The following is a 26,036-nucleotide window of genomic DNA, read 5'->3' on the forward strand; positions in this document are numbered from 1 at the left end:
AAGGGGGTGAGTACATTATATGTAAATTGTTGTTCTGGAAGTGGACTTCTCCTTAACATGTTTACACAACACACGCAATGCCTCTGTATTTCCAATTTCTCTCAAAATGGGGACAGGAGAATTGTCAGTCAATAAATGGGAAAACAAAGTAACTGGCGTTACGTTTCTGAAAAAGTAACTCAGATATTTTCTTGTAAATTAAAAAGTAATGTGTTACTTTACTACTTGCTTGAAAAAAGTAAATCAGATTACATAACTCACGTTACTTGTAATGCCTTAGCCCCAACACTGCCAATAACTATAATTATGTTTCATTTAACTGAACTATATGTTGCATAACGTGATGAACAAATAATCATCATGAGTCAAGGTGTGTTAAAGCACATTTCCAATTGAATACTCTAACAACCCTAACTGTGATTCATCACTTATGACCATGGCAAAGTTGAGCGTAGTGCTGATGTGTGTGTGTTATGCACATTTTAGTACACTACACAGTTTAAATTGGCAGAAGAATGCAGATGTTCCATAAGGGTTAATGGATCCAAATGTCTCAAAAATCATTTAGGTCGGATATTTTCCTTTCATGTCAATCTTCTTCTTTGAACAATAACGGTTCTTCAATTAACCGACTGTTTCCATTAGAAGGCTGCATTTTCAAACGTGGTTTGTTTTGACCACGGGCTTGAAAAAAGCAAAACAAAAACAATCATATTCTCTGATGTTAGGATACAAACTAAAGGAACAAAGAATCTTAAACTTGATCAAATCTAACTGGGTAAGGAGAAAGAAAAAAAGTGCATTCCTTTTTGAACATCAAAGAGAGAAAGTAGAACATTTGAGCTTGCAGTGAATCACATGGCAGGCAGCAGTCCAGAGCACTGCAACACAGACTCATAATGAGCCATTCATGAAGACACTACATACATTATAAAACATGAGGAACCCGCCATCTCAAAACTCATCTATTGGTCTTCAGGCAAAAAAATCCAAACATAGTTATTGAAGTCTAAACTCTTACTCTTTGAGAAAGACTCCTTCAAAGTGCTCCTCAAATTCAGTTTCAGGACTTCCTCGAATAAAGCGTGATCTGTTCCACTGCTGAACTTGAAATCGAACCAAAATACACAGATAAGAGTTTGAAACTCCGCTTGAATACACTGCACAAGGACAGGACAACAATGTCCGATGCAGCGGATTCTGTCGACACGCCATCTCAGACAAAAGCTCAGAGCGATCGGCGTCCTGCTGTTAACTGAACCAGAGCTGCTCTCCGCAACCCCCGTTTCTTCTCAGCAGAAGCACGACCATCACCTACTGCAACAAAAACAAGCTTTTGCCTTTGAGCTGAACGCCAACAAAAAGATGCAGAGTGTTTTATTAGCGCAGCCGATGGATGCAAAGGAAGAAAAAGACAAGACGACATTGAGGATCAGTGTGCGAAAGCATATTCGTTTGTTTTGTCTAAACCAGAAGTTATCAACTAACGCACTGTGGTCCAGATTTGGACCCAAGATTGGCTCTATCCAAACTTTACATCAGCACTCAGAATTGTCAAAATATAAACTATAAATCAAAGTCTTCACATACTTTTCAATCAGCTACAGAAATGGCATAAACGTATTTACACAAGATTCAGTGAATCAGCTCTATGTATCTGCCACTTGTTCAGTCTTGTGCACAGCCAGCAGAAAACAAAACACATGCTGCTGATAACGTCACAGATTAAAGACAACTTTAGAGCAACTTCTGCTTCTTCGTTTGCTGATTATTAGGACTCAACAGAGAAATGTGATGTTAATCTACTATTGCTTCTGTTTTGTCAAAAAGTCACCTGATTACTTTTTTAATCATTTGTAATTCTATACTGGATAATGTCACGGAGAGATTATTGTGACTGTTAAGGATGAATTGCTATTATTATTGCATTTATTTGATCCAAAATAAAGCAAAACTGTAACATTTTGAAAATGTTTACTATTTAAAATAACATTTCTATTTCAGTATATTTTAAAATGTAACTTATTACGTATTATTACATTTATACTGACTCCAACCTTTTGAATGGTAGTGTATAATGTTACAAAATCTTTGGATCTTTCGTTGGATCTTTCTATTAATCAAATAATCCTGAAAAAAAATGTACTCAACTATTTTAAATATTGATAATAATAATAATAATAGAAATGTTTCTTGAACAGCAAACCAGCATAATTAGAATGATTTCTGAAGGATCATGTGACACTGAAGACTGGAGTAATGATGATGAAAATGCAGCTTTCATCACAGAAATAAACTACATTTACAGATACATATTCAAATAGAAAGCACTTATTTTAGTAAAACTGTTACAATATTACTGCTTTTGATGTATTTTGGATCAAATAAATGCAGGCTTGGTGAGCAGAAGAGAATTCTTTAAAAAAAAAAAAAAAAAAAAAAAAAAAGCAGGTAACACATTCCATGCTTAATTAATTCATGAAGAACTAACCCATTTATTAATGCTTACTACATCAGAAAAACTAATGAACATTCTATATGATTCATAGATTAAGTAATCAATAAATTGTTATTAGTTAAATGTGTCATAGTGTATTAATTCCCTAATAACTTATTTTATTAACTATTAGTGTAAATTCACATTAATTACCACAGTGGTCAAAGCTATGTACTTCAACTTCCAGTTGTCTGCTTTAAATATTCATTAGCTAATGATCTGCAAATGTATCATTATGTTGTGACTTTACTTGTTGGGGAACAGAACTATTAACTAATTGTTAAGTAATATGTCATTGTGGTTACGGATACAGAATTAGTTAGTCATGTGCCTCAGTTGGAGCCATGCATTTTCATGGGCTGAAGCCATGCATTTCAACTTCCAGTTGTCTGCTTTAATCATTACCTAATGACTTGCAAAGATATTATGTTATGACTTTACTTGTCGAGGAACATGACTAACTAACCAAAATCCAAATCTAAATCCATAACCACAATAACATAGTACTTAACAATTAGTTAATAGTTCTGTGCCTCAACAAGTCATAACATAATGATTTCTTTGCAAATCATTAGCTAATGGTTAATTAAAGCAGACAACTGGAAGATGAAATGTGTGGCTTCAACCCATTGTGGTAATTAACACATGAATTTACATTATTAATTAATAAAATAAGTTATTAGGGAATTGATACATGATGACACATTTAACTAATAACAATTTATTGATCACTAATAAAGCTTTCAATTTTAAATCAATTTTAAATCAATAAGTTTAAATCAATTTATTACTTATCATGAGTTAATGTTAAATATTAACTCATGATTATCTCTGCATTAGTTAAGCATGAATTAATGCATATTTGTGCACCAAAAAAACTGTTCAAAAACTTTTGACTGGTAGTGTATATTTGACACACAAAATAAGATGATATACAGAGAAACTCTCTTATTCACCAATGAATTAGCTATTTGAAAAAGTAACTGAATGACACATCATTCTGCCTAACATCTCTTTTGTAAGTCATAAGAAACAAAATAAAGATAAATGATAAGATGCTTTATTCTTTGACAAACTATTTTATTCACAACATAATCTCTCTTCAAATACCTTATAGGGTTATGAAAATCAAAACAGTCCTAGGCTATAGTAGATCAAGCCTTGATCTCTGTAAATCAAACTATCACTTTAATTAAATAATATTTTTCCCCACAAATAAAAAAAATCATTAGCTAGCTCCACACTTAGCTGCTTCATAACAGAAAATCAAGTAGAAATTCTAACTGAAAGTGACACTCACTCTGGTTTTTCATGTTTAATACTGTAAAGTATGGATTTACTTCAATCAGTCATTTATTTACTTTATAACAGTAAATAAATATCGGTTCTGCATATCAGTTATGGGCACATAAACATGGTATCGGTAGGAATCGTATTGGTTTTAAAAATAAAATCAATATTGGTCGATCACTAGAACATAGTTTGTGTAACATTTGCACACATTATTAGCTGTAGTCTGGCCTAGTGTGAATGAGAGGAAGCGGATACTAATTTGCTTATTCGTGCTAAAGGTACCACACTGCTGACTTCTTTAGATCATCTTTAATATGGCAGTGAACTACTCAGCCTATGAAGCACTGCAAGTGACATAATCAAATAAAACAACCACAGTACAACAAAAAAACTGTTTATACTGACGATTTATAGGCAGGCTTTATACATATATGAGTTCAGATGCAAAAGCCTCTAAATCCATCTGATGTATTTCTTTAAAATGAGCATTTGTTTCTGGCTACTTTGTATAGGTTTCTATGTAAGTGCTGGTACTTCGGATTGGGCTGAGGCTGGAATTTAGCAAGTTTGAAGTAAAAGTATTTGATGGACGTATACTATGTGTCAGGACCATTAACTCAGTATCATTATCTCATTTTTGCCTGAGATGGCTTTTAGCTGGTTTTGCATCTGAACTCTTCATATATACATTTATGTTATGTCTACTATATATAGCATATATGAAGAAAATGACTAGGCGACTAGGACTAAAAAATATGTTTATTTCTGGAACCATGCCTTTATTAAGGCTGCTAACTTGAAAATGTACAATGAACCATCCTAAAATTTCATAACTGAACAACATATTGATAAAGTAGCAAAGGTATACCTTTGCAGGATTTCTATTAAAAGCATCTGCTAAATTTAAATGCAAAATAACCAGTTAATGTACAGAATGTGTTCAAAGCGCAAGTTCAATAACCTCAGGAAAACTTTCATGAATAGTGATCTGAGTTCTGGGAGAGCGCTTGGGACTTTAGACGGAACAATCCAGAATAGTGGCTTGGAATCAGTCATGCATATTGTGTTGATTTCCAGTGCCGGACACATGAATGTGTGTGTTTGCCACTGAGTGAGGAGGATGTGAAGAGCAGGTGTGCTGTACAGCTCCCATGTGAACGCACCGCAGACAGGAAAATCAGTCTTCATAGAGAAGGCCTACACAGGATGTGCAAGCCATTCTGCACGGGAACAAAGATGAGCTCAAACCCTCAATGGTGGGGCCTGACGGTACTAAGTGACAGCAGAACTGGATAGACCGGGCTGCAACATATTTGTTACATAAACGTATCTGACAAAGTCACTTGTTCTCGTCAAGTAAACAGAGCCCTTGAGCCATAAATCTTTCAGCAGATGGCTCTGTAGATTGAGCATGTGGTAAAATGAGAAAACTGATCGTGATAGGTGGTCTTAAGGGAACTGACCTGCCTGTGTTAACATACATTTAAAAGGAAACCACCTGAAGTTTAACATGGGCCTCTTCATCTGGTACACATGTGCCACAACTGACTACAATCTAATTACAGAGTTAAACCGATCTGTTCTGTCTTGCAGAGATGCTAGCAATATGTGGCCATCAGCGCAACCGATCGGTGTATATGACTTGCTTCTTTCAGACGAATTCAATCGGAGTTATATTAAAAATTATCCTGACATTTCCAAGCTTTAACATTGCATGGGCGGGTGTTTCTGTTCATCAGTCCAAAACAAGTCCAACAAAGTGCATCCATCCACGTAGAACGTCGGCGCTGCACATGCGCCGGTGAGTCTCGTGAAAACCAACACTTGTTTACAGGAGCAAAGTTTCCTTACTTTAGCAAAGGTTTATATCGAACTCCTCTGACATTTTCCTTTACAAATCATCGTTTTGAACTTCTAATTCATGACCGTTGTTCTGTATCAACCTCTCCACGGTGCGTTCGCATTCGTCACTTCTTCCTGGAGCTGCTTCCGGGGACAACCAGCTGGTGCAAGCTAGATTAAAGTGATTCTTACATTTTAAATATGGCCATTTTTCTTACAAAAATGTATCAGTGCACTACCGGAGGCTTTTATTCACCCCCCAAAACCGTGTGAGGCACTTTTTATTATGGATGGATGCACTTTATTGGACTTGTTTTGGACTGAAAAGGAGAAACACCCGCCCATGCAATGATAAAGCTTGGAAATGCCAGGATGATTTTTAATATAACTCAGATTGGATTTGTCTGAAAGAAGGAAGTCATATACACTTAGGATCCCTGAAGGGTGAGTAAATTATGGGCTAATTTTCATTTTTGGGTGAACTAACGCTTTAAAGAACATTAACTACAGTCAAGAAAATCTAGAGCTACTGTACTGTAGCTGATATTGAAGATTTTTATTCACAGTGCCCTTTTTGTTCAAAATGTATTGTCATCATTCTGCTGCTTCTCCTAAAATATCTAATATAAATAGTTAACATCCACCCAATACTGTCCACATACACTAATTTTGGGTTGGTAAGATTTGTAAAATATTTTTAAAAGAAATCTTTTAACCTCACCAAGACTGCATTTAATTGATCAAAATACAGTAAACCTGCAATGTTGTAAAATAATATTCTAATTTAGAAATACATAAAATGTAGCTTATTCCTTAACATATTTAAAATGTAATTTATTTATGCGACGCAAAGCTGAATCAGCATCATTAGTCCAGTGTTCAGTGTCACATGATCCTTCAGAATTCATTCTGAAATGCTGATTTTATGCTCAAGAAATTATCATCATTGTTAAAAACAGCTGTTTTGCTTTTATTTTTTATTTTTGTGAAAACCTTTTTTTCAGGATTTTTAGTAAAAAGAAAGCTTTTGAAACTAATTTCTAATTTCTTTCTTTCAAAAAAAAAAAAAAAAAAAAAAAAAAAAAAAAAAAAAAAATCACTGACCCCAAACTTATGAACAGTTGTGTATGATAAATGAAACTTATTTATTTCATTTATCATACACAACCACTGATAATGGTGATGGTGTAGTTTCAAAGTGAATATTTAGTCCCATAAAATACATTATCTCTATATTAATAAAGCCACATCTAGTACAACTCACCGGACAGGACGACCTCAATCAGATCTCCCTCATGGATATCCTCCGCCGACGTTAGCCGCTGGAGGATGTTGTCCGAGTTCAGATCATGGCGGAAGAGCAAGATCTTATCATACAAGCCAAAGAATCCACATTCTGGGAACTGAGGAGGAGAGGATGGGATTTATTATTAATAATGAAATCAAACATCAAAAGAGTTTCTTGATCAGAACTTCGCATAACTACAAAGGTATTTCAGTCAGAATTTCACATTCATTAATGACTTCAGATTTCTCACATATACTAGACTGCAAGTTATTTTATAAATAAGGGTTAATGTGCAGTCAGCATTATGCAATATTGATCAGATGATAGATAGATAGATAGATAGATAGATAGATAGATAGATAGATAGATAGATAGATAGATAGATAGATAGATAGATAGATAGATAGATAGATAAAATGCTAAAAGTATGGACACCACTGAATTATTGCTTACACACATGACCATTTAGAATCAAGTTTTCCAGAAATCCATATAATAATGTGTGATGAATCCTAATTCCTGTGCTCAAGGCCAAAGACAGCATGACAAGAGAGAGACAGAGACAGAAACGTCCAGGCCCTGTTTTTCAGCAATGACTCGCCTCTAAGGAGATTACTAAAGCTGGGAGGCATGCGGAGCCGAGCAGAGCCTGGAATATTAGCCCTGCAAAGGGAAGGTCTGAAAAACATCTGTTGAAATCAAGCCTACAGTGATGAGTCACACTACTGTTCTCCACTTCCTCCAGCACAGTTCTTCTCCACGTGGAAGAAATGCCAAACACCAAGAGAAAATTACTCGCAAGATAGAGGGATCATTAACCTTGCTTATTTGATGTTTTTTCTTTGCATTTTTTACCATACAGTAATATATAAATAAAACTACAGCTTAATATTTGCACACAAAGTAAGCAGTGTCTCTACAAATACACTGTTGAAAAAAAAAATTATTTGTCTACTTTAGAAAAGCTTAATGTTACTGTTAAATGTTACCATTTTTTTATTATTAGTGAAATTTACAAACAATGTCTGAGTGAAATTTGTTTAAAAGTAAATTCTGCACACTACTGTACAGTTCCATTATGGTCAAGAATTTGAGCAATTAAGCTGGAATGTTAGTTGACACTAGGTAATTTAGTAAACTAAGTTTAGAGGAAAGCATAAACATTCCAAAATGGAAGAGTCCCACAGTCAGAGGTGAGAAGTCCTGTCAGGATATGATCACAGCCAATTCTGAGGTATTTCCTCTTATCAAGAATCACCAAACACCCTCCCACTCAGACTAGAGGCTGAATATTTCACCCTGACATGTCTCTGGTGTACTGTGGAATCTCTGGGATCTACATCAGGCCTTTTCAAACTAAAGGGTTTTTGGGAGTATTTTGAGAAAAAAAAATAAAAATAAATAATAAATTATAATTAAAGAAATGACAAAAAAAAAAAAAAAAAAAAAAAAAAATCACTGTATCTGTAGTCAAGTCATATTTGTATATTAGTATAGTGCTACACAATACACATTGCTTCAAACCTGCTTTACAGGAAATCACAGTGTTGATGTTTACAGTAAAATAATAGTAGATTAGATCTAGACAACAATTGTACTTTTTGTGACGATAAAAGCTATCTATCTATCTAACTACATACTACAATACAATTTTTGTGATGATAAACAATCACACAGAATATGTCATTATTTAACCTAATTATTTAACCACATCAAACACTATACAGTTAGTTTTAATTAGATTTGATTAGATAGAAAATAATTATCTCTTGGTTTCATATTGAAAGATACATTTCAAGTGAAATTAATATTAAAAAAATAAGAATTAAATAATAATGGATGTAAAGAGGGTGTGGGGGGGGGTCAAAAGAGAGTGTCTGTATTTGTTAACACAGTATTTGTTATTACAAGTATTTCTTTTGTTTATTAAATACCAGCATTCTGTGTCTCACGCATTTCCATTGAACTTGTATCTCTGTCTAGCAGGAAACTTTTATGTCTTTTTTTTTTCCTCTCTCTCTCTCTTTTTTTTTTTTTTTTTTCTTTTTCAGTTCTTTGGAGTATGCTAGCTTGTGAGGAAACATTTCCGAAGCCTTTCACAACAGGCCAAATAGAAATATTGGATATCAGAAACGAGGGGATGAAAGATGATGGAGAGGAAGAGAGGGGGCATAGGAATGGATGGTTGAGGATCAAAGCTGCCCTTTTCTGAAGGGTCTGGATGGGGTATTTCTCACTGCCAATAACAGTCTGAAAAAAATCCATCTGACACAGCTGTTTCCAGGCTGGGTCCCGACACACAATGCATCCAAAACAATACTGCCCGTAATGCCAGGGCCAATGAAACTCACGGCCAATGTTTTTGGCATTGCCCCAATGTCACCTGTGGTCAGAAATCCCTTTCTGGCTCATGACCAGCTGTGTACTGATTCCAGACCAACACAATGATTGTTATCAACAAATCTCTCCCCATCAAAAACAGAATCTGCTGAAATCATGAAGGAAAGGCAAAAATAATACAAGTGAACTGCAGATTCATTTTTGTCCATGATATGTCATATATATTTTTTACATGTATTTTATATTTGTTTATCAGCAGAATTGTAATTAAAGTAAGTCTATCAATTTACGTGTTACGTAACGTAAATTGACTATTAATTTTGGAAAAAAATAATGTTCAAATTATTAATACAAAGTCTGGTCATTAAACTGTAGATGGCACAAGCTGATATGTTTTAACTCAATATAAAAAGCGTATCATTATTCACATGACGCAGCTAATTGGTTTCTTTTTACATCAGCAGCCAATTAGCTCACAGTTCAATATTTAAACACTCGGCTAGGGATGGCTCGATATCGCAATTCTGGCTTCGGTACGATACCAGAATGTAATACCTCAATATCGATACTAATTCGATACCATAGGTGACAAATAACCAGCCTCAAAAGATAAGTGAATTGAAAACAATTTTATATAAAAAAGTAATAATAATAAAAACAGATTCATAATATTAATACCTTTGTATCAAACTGTAACAAAACAACTTACAGGCAAATGTTGCTTTATTGTAAAGTGTTATTCTAACAGTCAAAGTAATATTCAAAATCACATTATTATTTCTCTCTCTCTCAGATTGTTTTCAGATTTCAGACTCGGATAGCCAAAGAAAAAGCATTAAATACAAATCACACTCATTCTCTCGGCTGCTTCATATTAGTGGTCGCAGCGCGGCAGAAACATTCCCTATATATTTTTGATACTAAAATTAATATAGCAAAATTAAAATTCGATTGTATGAAATGCAAGTGCATATATTACGTGACCAAAACGTCACTGGTTCTAGCGTGTCACACACGCACATTTGAGCTTTCATTGTTACTGTATCACATCTTGTGTATGTGCGTTGATCAGTTGTGAATAAAAGTCAAAATTAAATCTGAATTTATGAATGATGCACTCACTTGTCGACCTCTTAATTCTCTGAAAAGATCAGGATGAGCAAGCAACAAATAGCAAGATTTCATGTGTTGCCTCCGGTGGCAGCACATTATTTATACCAACGCTTGCATACAGGTGCAGTAAGGCCCGTTAAAACACATTTATCATCCGTTTTGTATGCGAAGTAATGGCATATTTCACTTCTACTGTTCTCTTTATTTATTCATTTTGGGCATGTTGATAGAGATTCATCTGTTTGATCCATTGCGTTCTGTTGTCACATTTACCGGTTGCACAACAATTTGGGAAGCACCGTCACCTACAGGTGCACTTCGCAACAGCAGAGTATGAAATACCGAATTGAGCAAAACTATGATATTGTACATTTGAAACATAATAAATACCGGTATTTTTCCAGTACCGGTATACCACGCATCCCTACACTTGGCTAGTGCTTGCTATAGCAGTTGCAGCGCACTTCAGAAACACTCCACCTTCCCCAGCTCCACCTGTATAGATCTGCTACGAGGTAAGTCATTTATGTTATATATGGGGGTTATTTCATATATGTTATATGTGCAGCAGTATTGTGCTCACGGTAGCATGTCTGTGGATGTATTAGCTGTAGCAAGTCTTGGTACTTGCTCTGCTGCAGCAGCGTAGCAGATCTAATCTGCCAAGACCAAACACATTAACATTGGCATGTACATTACCATGTAAACTCTCAGGGAGTTGTCATGACAGAAATGCATTTACTGCACCCGACACACTCAGACTTGCATAACATTTTACACTGCATGCAGTTGCTGAAGAACATGATGGCCAAATGCCCTGCATGGGTTATTGTCTTATATTTTTATCATATTATATAGTTTATCACTATAACATAAGCGAGAGTGTTGTTTTTCCTGAATATTTGGAGGACTGCAAATGTGATACTGATGTCAATAGTTCAATAGTAGTTGATATCTTGTTACATTTTAGACAGTATTACTAATATTGTTTGTTTTGCTCAATTTGGCAAATAAAAACAGTTCTAAACAAAGTTGTGCATCTCCAAGCAACACACTGCAGTGCTTATTTGAAAAAGGATGATCACACCATACTTTCCGCTCCACTGATTTGCATTCATACACACACAAATGTGGGAGAGTGAAAACGCAAGTTCATACAAAGAACTTTCATGTTTTGCACAGTTTTCACGTTTGAGATCCAAAGATCAGTTTGGCTTTTCAGAGCATGAAATCATGTCATGACCATTGCAAGGTACGAAGAAATTTCACATGCTCAAAGACTAACTTTCTGAATGAATTAAATGTATTAAAATCAAGTAAGCCAGTGATTCAGTGAGATATTCATACAGACCAAGGGTGCCAAAACTCAGTCCTGAAGGGCCGATGTCCTGGAGAGTTTAGTTCCAACTTGCCCCAACACACCTGCCATGAAGTTTCTAGTATAACTAGTAAGAGCTTGATTAGCTGGTTCAGGAGTGTCTAATTGGGGTTGGAGCTAAACTCTTCAGGACCGAGTTCGGGAGTTTGGGGGGTAACTTCTCAGCTAAAATTGATGTGTGGTTAATTTGTGATTAGATTAATTAATCCCAAAAACTCACTGTTTAAAAATGTTTAAAAAAAAAAAAAAAAAAAAATTACAATGAATGCATGATGTTGTCCTGCATTGAGGAAAGTCATTGAGGAATTGTCGAATACTCATCATCTCAATATTGACCAAAATAACAGATTATGATGTTTGCCTAAATCAAGTCACCTACTGAGGTTCTGGGTCAACAGCTACATCACAAATGCCACATACTATTGGTGCAGTGTAGAAATGTTCTCTATGCATGAAATATCTAGAAACAGAATACACTCTCCTGGGATCTGTATACTACTATGCAATGTAACAACAATGTCATAATTTTCACACCACATTCAAACAATAGCATTTAATACCACTGGTTGGGCACAACAGCATGTGCTACAAAGTAATTTTGGCTGATCAATAGCCTGCACAATAACACCTGATTTCAGACTTTGACCTTTATTATTTTCTTTCTTTCTTTCTTTTATTTTATTTATTTATTTATTTATTTTTTATTTTAACTAAAAATTAAACTGAATTTTGTGCCAAGCCGGTTTCACTCAAGTTTGTGAATCCCATCTGATTTTGCACATGGTTCCTGGAAAACTGCGAAAGTGTTTTTAAAAAAAAATCAGATAAAAAAAATTATAAAAAATGTATTTATTAATGAGATTATATCTTCTTTCAAGTATATAAGACATCTTCAGTCTAATCAACCAATGAGCAACCAATGAAAAGGATAACAGCGCTGTGGATATTATTTTTTGGCTCATATGTCACACAGAAGGACAATTGGGGTGTAGTGATTGACCGAAATATAAGCCAGGTGGACTGACTGGCAAATATTTGTTCATTTAAGAGTATTATATTGATTATATTTAATAGTCACCCTGGTATCTAGACTCTGGTATCGGCATCAATTGCTGAAAAAACCATATAGGTTTTTCAGTGCATTGCATAATACATACTATGTCCTGTAAACTCCTTTTCACTCCTTAAATGATACCAAAATGACTAATCTGCAAAATGCAGCTGAAATCCATAAAATGGCTTGGTCATGTTAAAACCAGCGTAATTCCATGCAGCTAGGCTTGCTTTATCCCTTAATGTACAAGAAACATGCAAAGCCTTCGTCTTTCTGTTGAATTACATAAGCTCATTTGACACAGCCGGACATCGGATCTAATCTGCATCCCATTTCATTCATAGCAGATAAATGAGCATCCCTTGTCTGTCTGACCTCTCTCCTGCTGGAGTTGTCTCCTCAAGATGCTGAAGATGCATACAGACATCAACAACAGATCAAATTTAAGCTCTCTGATGGATGCTACCAATGGCAAGGTTATATATACCATGCAAATCAGAATATTTTATATATTCACTTATCACACCTTTAAATCCATAAAATTAGATTTAGATGCTCAAGTCTCGAGTTCCAGTCAACCAGTTTTATTTAAACCTCTCATATCTAGCATCTGGTGTTCACTTCGTCATTGAAGTGTGTGGTATCATCATGCTATGATCAAAAGAGTTCTGCGAGGCCTTCTACAATAAGGTTATTGATGCCTATGAGTCTGGCAAAGGATTGAAAAAGATCTCCAAATTATTTGAAATACATAATTTCACAGCAGGAACATTCATCTACAAGTGGCACAGATTTCAAACATCTGCCAATTTGTACAGGACTGGCCATCCCATCAAATTTAGCCCAAGAGCAGTCTGTCTTATACACAAAAATGTCTCCACGAACCTCAAAATTTCATCACGGGTGCTTGCATCTACAATGAGAAAGAGTCTAAAAAAATAAATCTGACCTGCATGGAAGGCATGCCAAGAAAATCGTTTGCTGTTTAAACTGAAGATTAAAGTAAGGCTACAGTTTGCTAGTGAGCATACATGCAAAGACCAGACCTTTTGGAGTAATGTGCTCTGGACATGTGAATCAAAGACTCACTGTTTGGCCACAGTAAGAGCAGACATGTTTGACACAGATCAAAGACAGCCTTTCAGGAGAAGAACCTTATACCAATTATGAAGCACAGATGTGAAAATGTTATGGTTTGGGATTGGTTTGCTGCATCAGTGACTGGACAACATGCATTCGTTGATTCAACTATGTATTCTGAATCATATCAATGAGTGCTTCAAGATAATGTAAGGCCATCTGTCAGAAAGTTGTCAGAGACTGGTAAGGATGCACTTAGTTTTTCCACAGAAGAAATTCACCTACTGATATTTCTGTAGAACTTTAGGGAACAGATATTTACTATTAACAAGGTGTTTTCCCTCAATAAAATCCTAACTTGTTGCTTATTAATGGTAAGTTAGTTGTTAAGCTGTTGATTTTTAAAGAGCAAACCTGCTTCCATAGGTTTAACTTATGTCATACCCCTGACGTTTTACAGGCTGCTCCTGACATGCATCCTTCCTGAGTGAGGAGTCACTGAGAGCTTTCCTCTCTGCTCTCTGCCCAAGTCTGGACCTGGACCCTTCAACTTCCTCCGGCTGGCAGGGCCCGCACACTTTCCACCCTACATTTCCCATTCCCTCTCATCAGCAGCTGGTGGCCAGGCTAGCGGCTGGGAGAGGCCGCAGCGAGCCACACCACTACCAGGAAGCTACAAAGAAGCTGTAAATGTTGCCCACATTGAGACGACCAACACGTAAAAAGAGAAGAAACAGACAGGCTCTGGTTACTGACTCACATGAAGCGAAAGAACCTCCTTACAAATTCTGTGAGTGTGTGTTGTTCTTAAAGCTGATTTATGGAAGCAGACCCACTCAAAAGCACCACGCAAGTCATGGGATTTAATAATTTAACTCTCAAGCCATATGCTGGAGAGTGTAAACACTGTGGTGCTTTCAAAACAAGATGTTTGTTTGAGCTGCCTGACATGTCAACTTCTGGAATTCTAACCAATGACATGAGTTTGGGGCAGGACTCAAGTCCTTTTAAGGCAAGTCTGTTCACCCTGTGGCCATTTTGGTAATGTTCCCTGGCTGGCATACAGTTTTGCAGTATTGCATATTCCAAAACAGCAATGACATCCGACAAAAATGTTATCGTTTTCTTCTTTAACTGAAATTAGGCTGAAAACTGTATTTCGAGACTGGACGAGGTAATGCACATACATGCTATAGAACCAAAAACAGGTATTTACTATCACATAAACGAGACACGCACCTGTAAATTGTTTTAGTTCGGTATTGCGGTACTGTACCTAGGTGTTGCTAGCTAGTGAAAACAGTGTCACATATAGTACTACTAGACAGGACCTGGCTTGTGCCGTCAGTTTCACGACTGGCTTTCAACTTCCAAACATTTGGTTAAATAAATAGTTCACCCAAAAATTAGCCTAAAAACCACCTTGTTCCAAACCCAAATTACTTTCTTCCACTGCACACAAAAAAGAGAACATTTTAAAACAAGTTTTTACGCAATTAAAATTGTGGGCTTCAAAACTTCAAAAACTGGGCAAAAGAACCATAAGAGTGGTTAGACTCTATATTCCCAGTGTTCTGGCACCACAAAACCTAGTCTACGGCACGTTTCCCATAAAACAACATAACTCCCTGCTTAGCTACGATGCCTAGTATGATGCATTGTTGGATAAATTAACCAGCTAGTCACAGATGTTTCCTGAAATCACAGTAACACATCCGTCACTCTATTGAACTATCGTTATTGGCCACGTGCAGGTCAAATTTGTTTCTAACCACAGGTCAAAGACTGTAGTGCCAACCACACAAGTTTGCTGTGCTGTTTGCAAATGTTTATTAGCACTATGGTTTCAGGAAACACTGAATCATTGAACTATGTTGGTAACAACAGAACTTGTGACCAAACTTTGTTAACATAGCTCTTGGTTCACTCACCAATCCAGCTGATCCTGTTCTCGAGTTCTAGGCCATGATCTTGTTGCAGAGGTTACTGAAGTTGAGGTCGAACTGAAGTTAGTTAACCAACTCAAGAAAAGATTTTATCATCATTGGATATGGAAATGCAACTCAGTTTGTTTCTTGCACAGCACAATTCATAAGACTTGAAAATATGATGTCTAAAGACAATTTTGTCTAAAGACAATTTTCTACGCCGCAACAGCTCAAGTCTGTCTACACTGGACGCGAAAAAGCGACCGCTGCAAATCATTTTCATCACTTTGTGTGAGCACGTCATAAATAGATCGCGGCAGCAGTTTACTGTCGGGAATTTGACGTGTCGCGCCGCACTGCATCCAGTGTAGACAGCATCACTGATTATAATGGGTTCTACTGTATTTTGTCGCGCCACTCACATCTGGTGTAGACACGGTGTTAGAATTATAGGGTTCTATCTGCATTCTGAGCACTTTTGAGATATTGAGCTTCAAAGTTTTTGCATTCCATAGACTTCTGTAGATATAACCATTTTTGTTTTCTAAGAAAAGGCCCAAAATGTACACAGCCTACAAAAGAAACATCACATAATGTCAATCACATAAGGTCATTGTAATTGCATGAAAAATGATCTTCAATCTTTCACCTTTTTTTAACAATTCAAAAGAGTTTGGAATTAAATAAGGGTAAGTAAATAAAAACAGAACCATTTTGGTGAACTGTTTTCGTAAGACAGTCACAAAACAAGGCTTGGAGAAAAACCTACTGTACAAACAGAACGAAAGAATACCAGATCTGTAGATGAGACTATTTTATCGAGTTTGAAGCTCAAATAACTACTGAAAAGAAAAGAAAAAAATATTAATACATTAACCAACATTTAAAGAACCACAAAAGTGTGTAATTTTAATTCATAAAAATGTATTTACAACTCTCTCTGCTCCCGTCTGGTGGAATGAACTGTCAACATCCACCCTATCTGCTGAGATCATCACCTCTTTCGCAAACACTTAACCACCCCACAACCAATACACTTACACAGACTCACACACAAATGTTATCTTCTCTGCATTTGTACTCTGTTTTAGCTTTCTAATAAACCTGGCATTGTATTGTATTACAAAAATTATGACAAATTGCTTTTCTTCTGCTATAAGTCACTTTGGGTAAAAAAAAAAAAGCATCTGCTAAATGCATAAACTTAAATGTTGTTCTAAATCACCATTTTTATCCAAAATCATGGCATACAGTAATAATGTGTGATGTGGTGGAGTGATTTCTCCAGCTTATTGGGTGGTTGATCTAATCACAGCAGAACAGCTGGGACGGAGCAGGAGCAGGACTCATCATGTGGCTCATATTTCACTCCTGCTGCTAGTGATGGCTCTACCTCTAGCTTACTCATTGATTTCTTTGCTTTCTCACTTCCGTCTGTCTATATTGCCGTCATTCTCTTTCTTTCTGTCTCCCAGATACATTCACCAGAACACAAATTCTTTTGGTCACAAAGTTACATTAATCATATTATTGTATACATGCACGTTATGCATTATAATATTCTTTTCCTTTCTAAAAAGAGTTCTAGCGACATGCTCGGGAACTGACAGCAATAATTGGTCAAGAAAACAATCACAGAATGTAACGTGTCCCTTTGAATAAGCGTTCGTGCCTGATGCTCGTGTGTATATAAACTCACTGAGCCTCACAAACTCCTCCAACACATGCTCTGTCAGCATCCATTGTGAAACTCTAGCCAGACAAGAATTTTGACAACTTTAACGAAAACATAATGTTAGCTACCATTGTGCAGAGACTGCATATACAACGCATGTTTCACAATAATAACAATAATAATAAATTCACTATAGATGTTCAGTGCAGCTGGCTTAGTTATCCAAGACCATATGATAAATTACTTTTCTGAGTGACTATAACATACTTTACTATACTGAATGAAAGATTATTTATTATTTAGCCAGATCCATTTGCATTGTGACTGTGTCTCAGATGCAACCAACAGAAACTGCGTCTGTAATGGTGTGAACAAAATGGTCCATACAGTTTTTTGTGAGAAGCTAGGACTCTAAGGGTTAACATCTAGAATGACTTTATGTGTGTTTAACATGATAACAATTTAATAGAAACATTGTAAGTTCCTGCTTATTTCCTTAGTTATTCAAAAAGCTACAGAAAACAAGCACGTTATCAAATAACATCATCACTGACTAGCCTAGCCTAACCTAGCGTGAGTTTATGCACTTTAAAAAACACTCCCGGTACCATAAATAAATACAACAGTTACGTCACTGTATGATGAATAAATTTCTTACCCTTTATTTACACTTAACACGTCTGCGGCGTTAAGGGGGCTGTTCCCCCCAAAATGAGCTACTGTGCCCCCCTTTTCCATCCTCTCCCCTCCTTGCTAAACAGGATTGATTTCAAAAGTGAAAGTAACACTAAAAAAAAAAAAAAACATAAGAAAGCAATTGTGTACTTTCACTAGCGTCAGCAAATGCACACAATTACAGATTGCATGCTACCCACCCAAAACACCCCCTCCCGCTCACTGTGATTTGTGCCTTTGTTTATACCAGCCACCTCACGGCAAGTTTCTGAAGTGCCCTAGAAGCGTCTCTCTGCACTGCATCGCGAAAGTGAGGTGCCTAATCTATTTTTGACGGATAATAATAATAATCGTCTTTCTATCGTCAAAGGCAGCAGCAACATATCGTCGATACACAATACTATCGTCTATTGGTACAACCCTACCAAATACAGCAAAATCCAACATGATGAATTTAGGACCCTGGGAACATAGAACCCTAGAAACATAGGACCCTAAAAACAAGTGACCCTAGGAACAAAGCACCCTGGGGACATAGGACACTTTTTCAGGTGTTCCTTAAACATAGAACCCTAGAACTACAAAGCTATAGAAACTTAAAACCCTGCAAATGTAGGACGTTAGGAACACGGGAGCCTGGGAAAATAGAAACCCTAGAACGTTGGGACCCTACAAACGTAGGATCCTAGAAACACAGAACCCTAGAACCATTAAGCCCTAGAAACTTAAGACCCTAGGAACATATGACAGTAATAATTTAGCACCCTGGTGACACTTTTTTATGTGTTCCATATGAGCCACATAAATGAGGAAAACAGAACCCTAAGAACATAGAACCTTAGAAACATAGGACCATAGGAACACAGAGTCTTAGAAAAACAGAACCCTAGAAACGTAGGATCTTGTGAATATAGAGTACTAGAAACATAGAACCCTAGAACTATAGAGCCCTAGAAACATAGGACCCTGGAAACATAGAGCCCTAGTAACACAGGAGCCTGGGAACATAGAAACCCTAGTAACGTAGGACCCTAGGAACATAGGACCGTAGAAACACAGAACCCTAGAAACTTAGGATCCTTGAAACATAGAACCCTAGATCCAATAAGCACTAAAACATAGGACCCTAGGAACATGGGAGCCTGAGAACATAGAAACCCTAAAAACTTAGAACCTTGGGTACATAGGAGCATACAAGCACAGAACCTGAGAAACCTAGAACCTTAGGAACACTAGAAGATCCTAGAAAATCGTAAAAAATTAGGACCCTGGAAACTTAGGACCCTAGGAGCATAAAACCCTAGAACAATGAAGCTCTATAAGCTTAGCAAGTTAGATACATAGGACCGTAAGAATGTAGCACTTTGGGGAAACAGGACACTTTTTCATGTGTTCCTTATGAGCCACATAAATGTAGAGAAAATAGAACCCTAAGAACACAGAACCCTAGAACCATTAAGCCCTAGAAACGTAGGACCCTAGGAACACTGGGCCAGAAGAATGTAGCACCTTGAGGACATAAGACACTTTTTATGTGTTCCTTTTGAGCCACATAAATGTGGGGAAAACAGGACCCTAAGATCACAGAACCCTAGAAACTTACAGCCCTAGGAACATAGAACCCTAAAACTATAGAGCCGTAGAAACTTAGAACGCTGCAAACATAGAACACTAGGAACACGGGAGCCTGGGAACATAAAAACCCTGGGTACACTGGACTGTACTAGAAATGTAGGACCTAGAAACGTTGGACCCTAGGAACACAGAATCCAAAAAACGTAGGACCCTAGGAACATAGAACCCTAGAACAATTAAGCCCTAGAAAACTTAGAACCCTAGAAACATAGGACCGTAAGAATGTACCACCTTGAAGACATAGGACACTTTTTCATGTGTTTCTTATAAGCCACATAAATGTGGGGAAAATAGAACCCTAAGAACATAGAACCCTAGAAACTAAACACCCTATGTAGCACCCTTGGAACGTAGGACCCTTTTTCATGTGTTCCTTATAATGTGGGAAACACAGGACCATAGGACAACCAGTATGGTTACGAATGATGACTCAAATCACTTCACAGTTATTGCATGAAGGGTGTATTAATTTAATTTCATTCTTTCATTTATTCATTTTGTGCATTTAAGTGCAACCAATGATATGCTATTTCACATCTTGAAGTTAAATGTCTTGAATTCCTGTGTAGTCTTTAAGTGCAGACCAGCAGTCAAACACTATGAATGGGAGAAATTTAAAAACTATTTGATCACATAAAAGATTCCTTCAAAGCCACTGATTCATTCAGTACTTAAAAGTTCATTTTCAGAAGCAATCAGGGCTGGGCAATACATTAAATATTAGTGATATTATTGCAAGATCTTTGCTGACAATATAAATTTAGGGAACATCATGCATATTGCGAAAATGTAAAAAAAAAAAAAAAAAAGGAAGAAACAAATTATAAAAAACAGTAAGCCACTGCCCTTTCTGTTTTTTTTTTTTTCTAAGAGAGTAAGTTTTTTTTTAACCCCCATTGATCAACTAAATGATTATCTATACATGAATCAAACTCCCTTGGAATGTCAATGACTTTTGTAATAAAATGTTCTGTGACTGAAGGCCTTTTACACTTCCTTGTGGTGTGACTATCAGCTGAGCAGATCACTTACACGCAAGATACACAGGAAACGCAAATAGCTCATAACACAGTTTTGCCAATTTGTGCAAACTATTCTCATCGACAAAGTTAGCACGGTGCTTCAGGACTCTGAGAAAAGTGAGGCCTCCATATGGTTTTCATTGTATGAACGTGCCACTATTAACATAATAGGAGGAAATCTCAATTTTTGTCCACTAACAGTAGCTCCATTGTTGTGTCTCCATGGCATGTGGGTATTTTTCTGTTAGGGGTTGTTGTCATTGGTTCCGAACTGCAAAAAGAATAATGGAAGACAAAATTTTGAAAGCTGTATTTCTTTTTGGAAAGTAAGAGGTCAAACTTGAGTGCCAGAGTGCCACTATTGCAAACTATATCATGGTATAAATTTGATATGTACGCTACATTTATCTGTCAATGACACAGGCCACAGAAAAGATAACTGCACATGCAAACCATGACAACAATTTCAAAAGAAAAGGTGTTTCCAAAAACTTGCTTATTCTTGTCAGTTTCTAAAGTTAGAAAGATATCAAAATAGTCTGAATCAAATGTTAATGTAACAGCCGGTCTACTGAGATGTCATAAGATTTTTGAGGGCAGCACAGATATGCTTTATTACCTATGAAATCTCATTGTGGTTCCACAAAAATGGTGACACACAACAAGTCAGCTATTCTGAAATTAGATGATATTAGATCTAAATATATTAGATAAAATTAGATTATATAAAGAGAGGAAAATGAATCATGACATACTTCTCTGCAGGGGATTTCCGAGCCGATGAAAAGCTAGTAATTAAGGAAATTATTATTAATTAAATAAAATAAATAATTATTTTACCACCGTTACTAGTTAAACAAATAGAGCTGCACAACTAAAACCTGAAATTATGATACATACTACTGTATTATTAAAACAGATATACATTTCATTTTCATCTTAATTGTTATAGTAAAAAATATTTCTAAAAAAAAATTGATTTGTTGTTAAATTACTGAAATATTAACCTCTAAAGGGGGTTCATTTCAAACGAAACGCTGTGTATTAAGTGACAATTTGACAGGCAGGTGACTTCTGTTTCAGACACTCCCTGTATGAAAACATGAACAGTGCGTCCAAGTTCACGAAACGTCCTACCCGCAACGATAAGTCATTTCATCAGAGCACCTTTCAGATGGGTTTGGGCTTGACATTCCACTGGAGAACATCCACAGGAAAGAGTTGATCATACTTTCCATGCTGTAACTAGCCATGACTTATGAAGGGAAAGTGATCTATTTCATTTTGGGCCAACGACTTGAGGCTTTCTCTTCCTGTTAAAAATCTTTTTGTAATTATACCTAGATCTCTTTTTCCACTTGAATGGATGTCAGGTAAGACCTCCAAATCAATGCTGAGCTCCTGCGAACTCTTGACACTCGTTCTGAAAGACCATTGAACTTGAAGAATAAACTGCATGTGTGTTGCTGGAGTGGGGATGCTAATAATGACAGAAGTTTCATCGTTTTCAGTCAACTAGCCCTTAAAACATCACAAAATCTGCTATTTATGTCAAAGATACACTGGCTAGCTCCATTTTGCTCCATTTTATACATCCACGTCACACATTGTGCAACACACATGACTCCCACTAAAGATAATGACTGTAAAGTCCCATTGCATCCTGCTCATTCATTCACACACACTGCTGAATCACACTGGGCTGATCCATCACCTCTGACTATACTACCGTATCACTGGGCAGGAACAACCGAAAGTGAAAGTACAGATGGAAGAGATTGATTCTATGTATTTTTGCACATTTTTACGCTAAATGTCATCAGATCTTCAACCAGAACCAATCATTTCATAAGTAATCCTTCAACTTTCATGCACTGGTAAAAGAAACACCCAGCGCTCCCATGTAAAGTAAGTCAAGAATTGGTTGCACCTTTCTCAGCAGCAAGAACTGCAACCAAACACTTCCTGTAATGTTGGTTTAATCCTCCTTGCAGAACTGCTTCAGCTCAGTTACATCTGTATGCTTTCAAGCATAAACTCCACGTTTCATGTCAAGTCTGAACTTTCAAAAGCCTTGTTGAACATTGTTTTTGTTATGCTTCAACCATTCTGAGAAAGACTTGCATGATTCAGATCACTATTTTGCTGCATGACCCACCCAATCCTTTAAAAGCACATGCTGGCAATAGAATCGCCATACTGGATAGTAGTGTTTTCACGATAGCAACATTTTGACTTCTATACAAATTCGATACTGATTAAAATATCACGATACTACTACTGAACCAATACTATGAAAAAAAACATAGAACAGGAAAAGTAATTGAATAATAGATGATCCAAATGGAGATCATAGTTATTTTATCTGTTAAAACAAAGCATTTCATCCGCCCTTTGAAAATAAAAATAATAATAATCACATGCCAGTGCCACTACACAGGATTATGGTGAACAACTACTGATCCTACAGGTATATAGAGATCTTTGCTATATTGGTAAGTTGGCTTAAAGGATAAAGCCAAATCTTATTTCATGATATAGTAATTTTATTTCACAGCAATCATTTATATCATGAATTTTTTTTTTGTTATTTTAGCATTGTTAATAATTATTAAGAACCTAGACGCAAGTCACAAACTAAAGGACAACTACAATAAAACAAAAATACAAATGAAATAAAGAGGGCCCTACAAAATCGGTTTATTTTTTTCTAAATTCCATTTACTTTTTTCTAGACTCTATTTTTTAAAATTATAAAAAAAAAAAAAAAAAAAAAAAAAAAAAAAAGCATGTCTAATGAATTGAAATTATGAAACTTGCAGAATTTAACATCAATTTATTAAAAGTTTAACAAAAATTAAGTTTTTAAGGGCCTATTAAAAACATTTTATTTTTCCTCACATTCAGTTTTGTTTGTGAATCTGTGTTTTCCATTCATTTTCTGGATTATATTTTAATCGTTTCATTACATTTTAATAATCAAAAGCATGTCTAATGAATTTATAAAGGATAATTAGATTTGATAAAGAATTAATTTATTATAGGCTATTTCTTTCTTTCTTTCTTTTTTCTCAGAAATACTGTTGTGTATTTACAATTTTCTGGTAAATATTTTTTTCTGGTAAATATTCCTTAAACATTGTTTTAATAATATTTTTATTATTAGTAGTACTACTATCTTTACATTAAGTAATATATTTCTGACTGTCAAGTTAAACCGAACTTTTATTTCGACGGGTTGCTGTGAAGGTTTTTGTTTGTATATTATATGACAATAGTTTTCCGTAGAAATATGGCTCTTATTAAAATGCATTCTTAAATCGTAACGTTTTTAAAAGCAGGGTAAGTACCTGAGAAACTTTTTAAGTACCGGTATATCGTGCAACACTACTGGTTAGTAACGTTTATTTTTTGTGATTATTATTTTTCTTTACTTATTTATTTATTTATTTTTTTACATGTCTGTCTGAGAAACATTTGCCAAGAATTTTTATGATTTTTGATTTTTATTATTTTATTATGTTCCTTGAGGTTCACTTATAAAGTATACAGTTATTTGTACCAATATATAATTCTGATTCTCTGTCTGAAATTATGTTTTAAGGGGTGGCAATATACATGTTCATAAACAGTAAGAACTGGTCCCTAAACTAAATAAATATAATTAAATACTAAAATAAATTTTCATGTCTTAAAATGGCTTGAATGTAACTCTACACCCTTACCTCATTAACTATATGCAGATCTATGAACTTGCAAAATAGTCCCCACCTCCACTCAGTCGCATCAGCTTGGACCTGTTCCACTTTCACTCACTTAGCAGAAGTAAACTCTATAGTAAAAGTTACACAACTGCATTGGCAATCTTGGATTAATAGTTATGTCATTCATTGCAGTTTCAAGAACGAATCCGTGAATGAATGTATTCAAATTCTGAATGAGCTATAGACTACAGAGAACAAAAAGAGGTCTCCCTAGGGGTGTCATGAAAAATCGATTTGTGGAGCAATTCTGCAATTTTCAAAATGCATCGCAATTCTCCCTTAAATCGATTGTGAGCTTAGCTTTTAACAGCAGATGGGACTGTGCGCTCTAGAAACAGCTGCACTCTGCTTGCTTCCAGTTCCTTACACAATCACTACCTGAGCTTAAAATAATCATTCATAAAGTTCAAAAATGCTGAAGCAAATTACAAGAGTGTTCACAGTGGTCTGTGTTTACATTAATCTCATTTCATAAAAAGGTACAAGTAGATTTAACCACTAAATTACTCAGTTGAACACACAAGCACTCTTGTTCATGAGCATTTAAAGGAGAAATCCATTTCCAGAACAAAAATATACAGATAAATTCACCCCCCTGTCATCCAAGATGTTCATGTCTTTCTTTCTTCACTTGTAAAGAAATTATGTTTTTTGAGGAAAACATTTCAGGAACTTTCTCCATATAATGGACCTCTATGGTGCCCCGAGTTTGAACTTGCAAAATGCAGTTGAAATGCAGCTTCAAATGGCTCTAAATGATCCCAGCCAAGGAAGAAGGGTCTTATCTAGTGAAACGATCGATCGGTTATTTTCTAGAAAAAATTACAATTTATATACTTTTTAACCTCAAATGCTCGTCTTGTCTAGCTTGTCTAGAAAGACATGAACATCTTGAATGACAAGGGGGTGAGTAAATCTGTATATTTTTGTTCTGGAAGTGAACAACTTTAAGTGTGCGGTTAAAGACTAGCTTATTTCAGTTCTTGTTACTGTTTTGTACAAATTGTGTACATTGCTGAAAAAGCCTATGGAGCTAAAATTCAGATATGGTTTTGTTTCTGACATGCACTGTAAGAAAAAAAAAAAAAAAAAAAAAAAAAAAAAAATCAGTCACAACATACTGGGCCATCTGATCAATCAGAACAGAGTAGGCACTCAGAAAGGAGGGTTTTTTTTTTTAAAGATTAGCACATTTCCAATCTATCGCATGTGCTAATGTTGCAGATAGATGACATGTTCCCCTTATGCATTAGTCTGAAAACATGTTACGACAGCAGAAGGTGTAGAAGAGCTTACGCATTCAGATTTAAGCATCACGGCACTCCAGAATTTTTTTATATTTTGCAAAATAAAACAAGACTAATAAATAAAACTTAGTGAATAATCTATTTAATGGCATGTAGGATGTAAATGGGATTCAAGAGGTTTGCCATGTCCTGTAAACATCTTAAA

General features: G+C 35.8%; 1 protein-coding gene across 3 annotated transcripts in view; it reads right to left on the reverse strand.

The window, feature by feature from the left end:
• Positions 1 to 26,036, reverse strand: part of prkd3 (protein kinase D3) — a 69,986-nt gene that overhangs the window by 27,350 nt on the left and 16,600 nt on the right. For 2 of the 3 annotated variants that reach the window (XM_051133495.1, XM_051133494.1), the window contains exon 3: positions 6,897 to 7,035. In XM_051133495.1, the coding sequence (XP_050989452.1) occupies positions 6,897 to 7,035 (139 nt within the window). Of the gene's footprint in view, positions 1 to 6,896; positions 7,036 to 26,036 lie in introns of those variants that run through there. The other variant, XM_051133496.1, reaches the window with a different exon arrangement.

The sequence above is a fragment of the Labeo rohita genome, chromosome 17 (assembly GCF_022985175.1).
Source record: "Labeo rohita strain BAU-BD-2019 chromosome 17, IGBB_LRoh.1.0, whole genome shotgun sequence".
Taxonomy (NCBI): domain Eukaryota; kingdom Metazoa; phylum Chordata; class Actinopteri; order Cypriniformes; family Cyprinidae; genus Labeo; species Labeo rohita.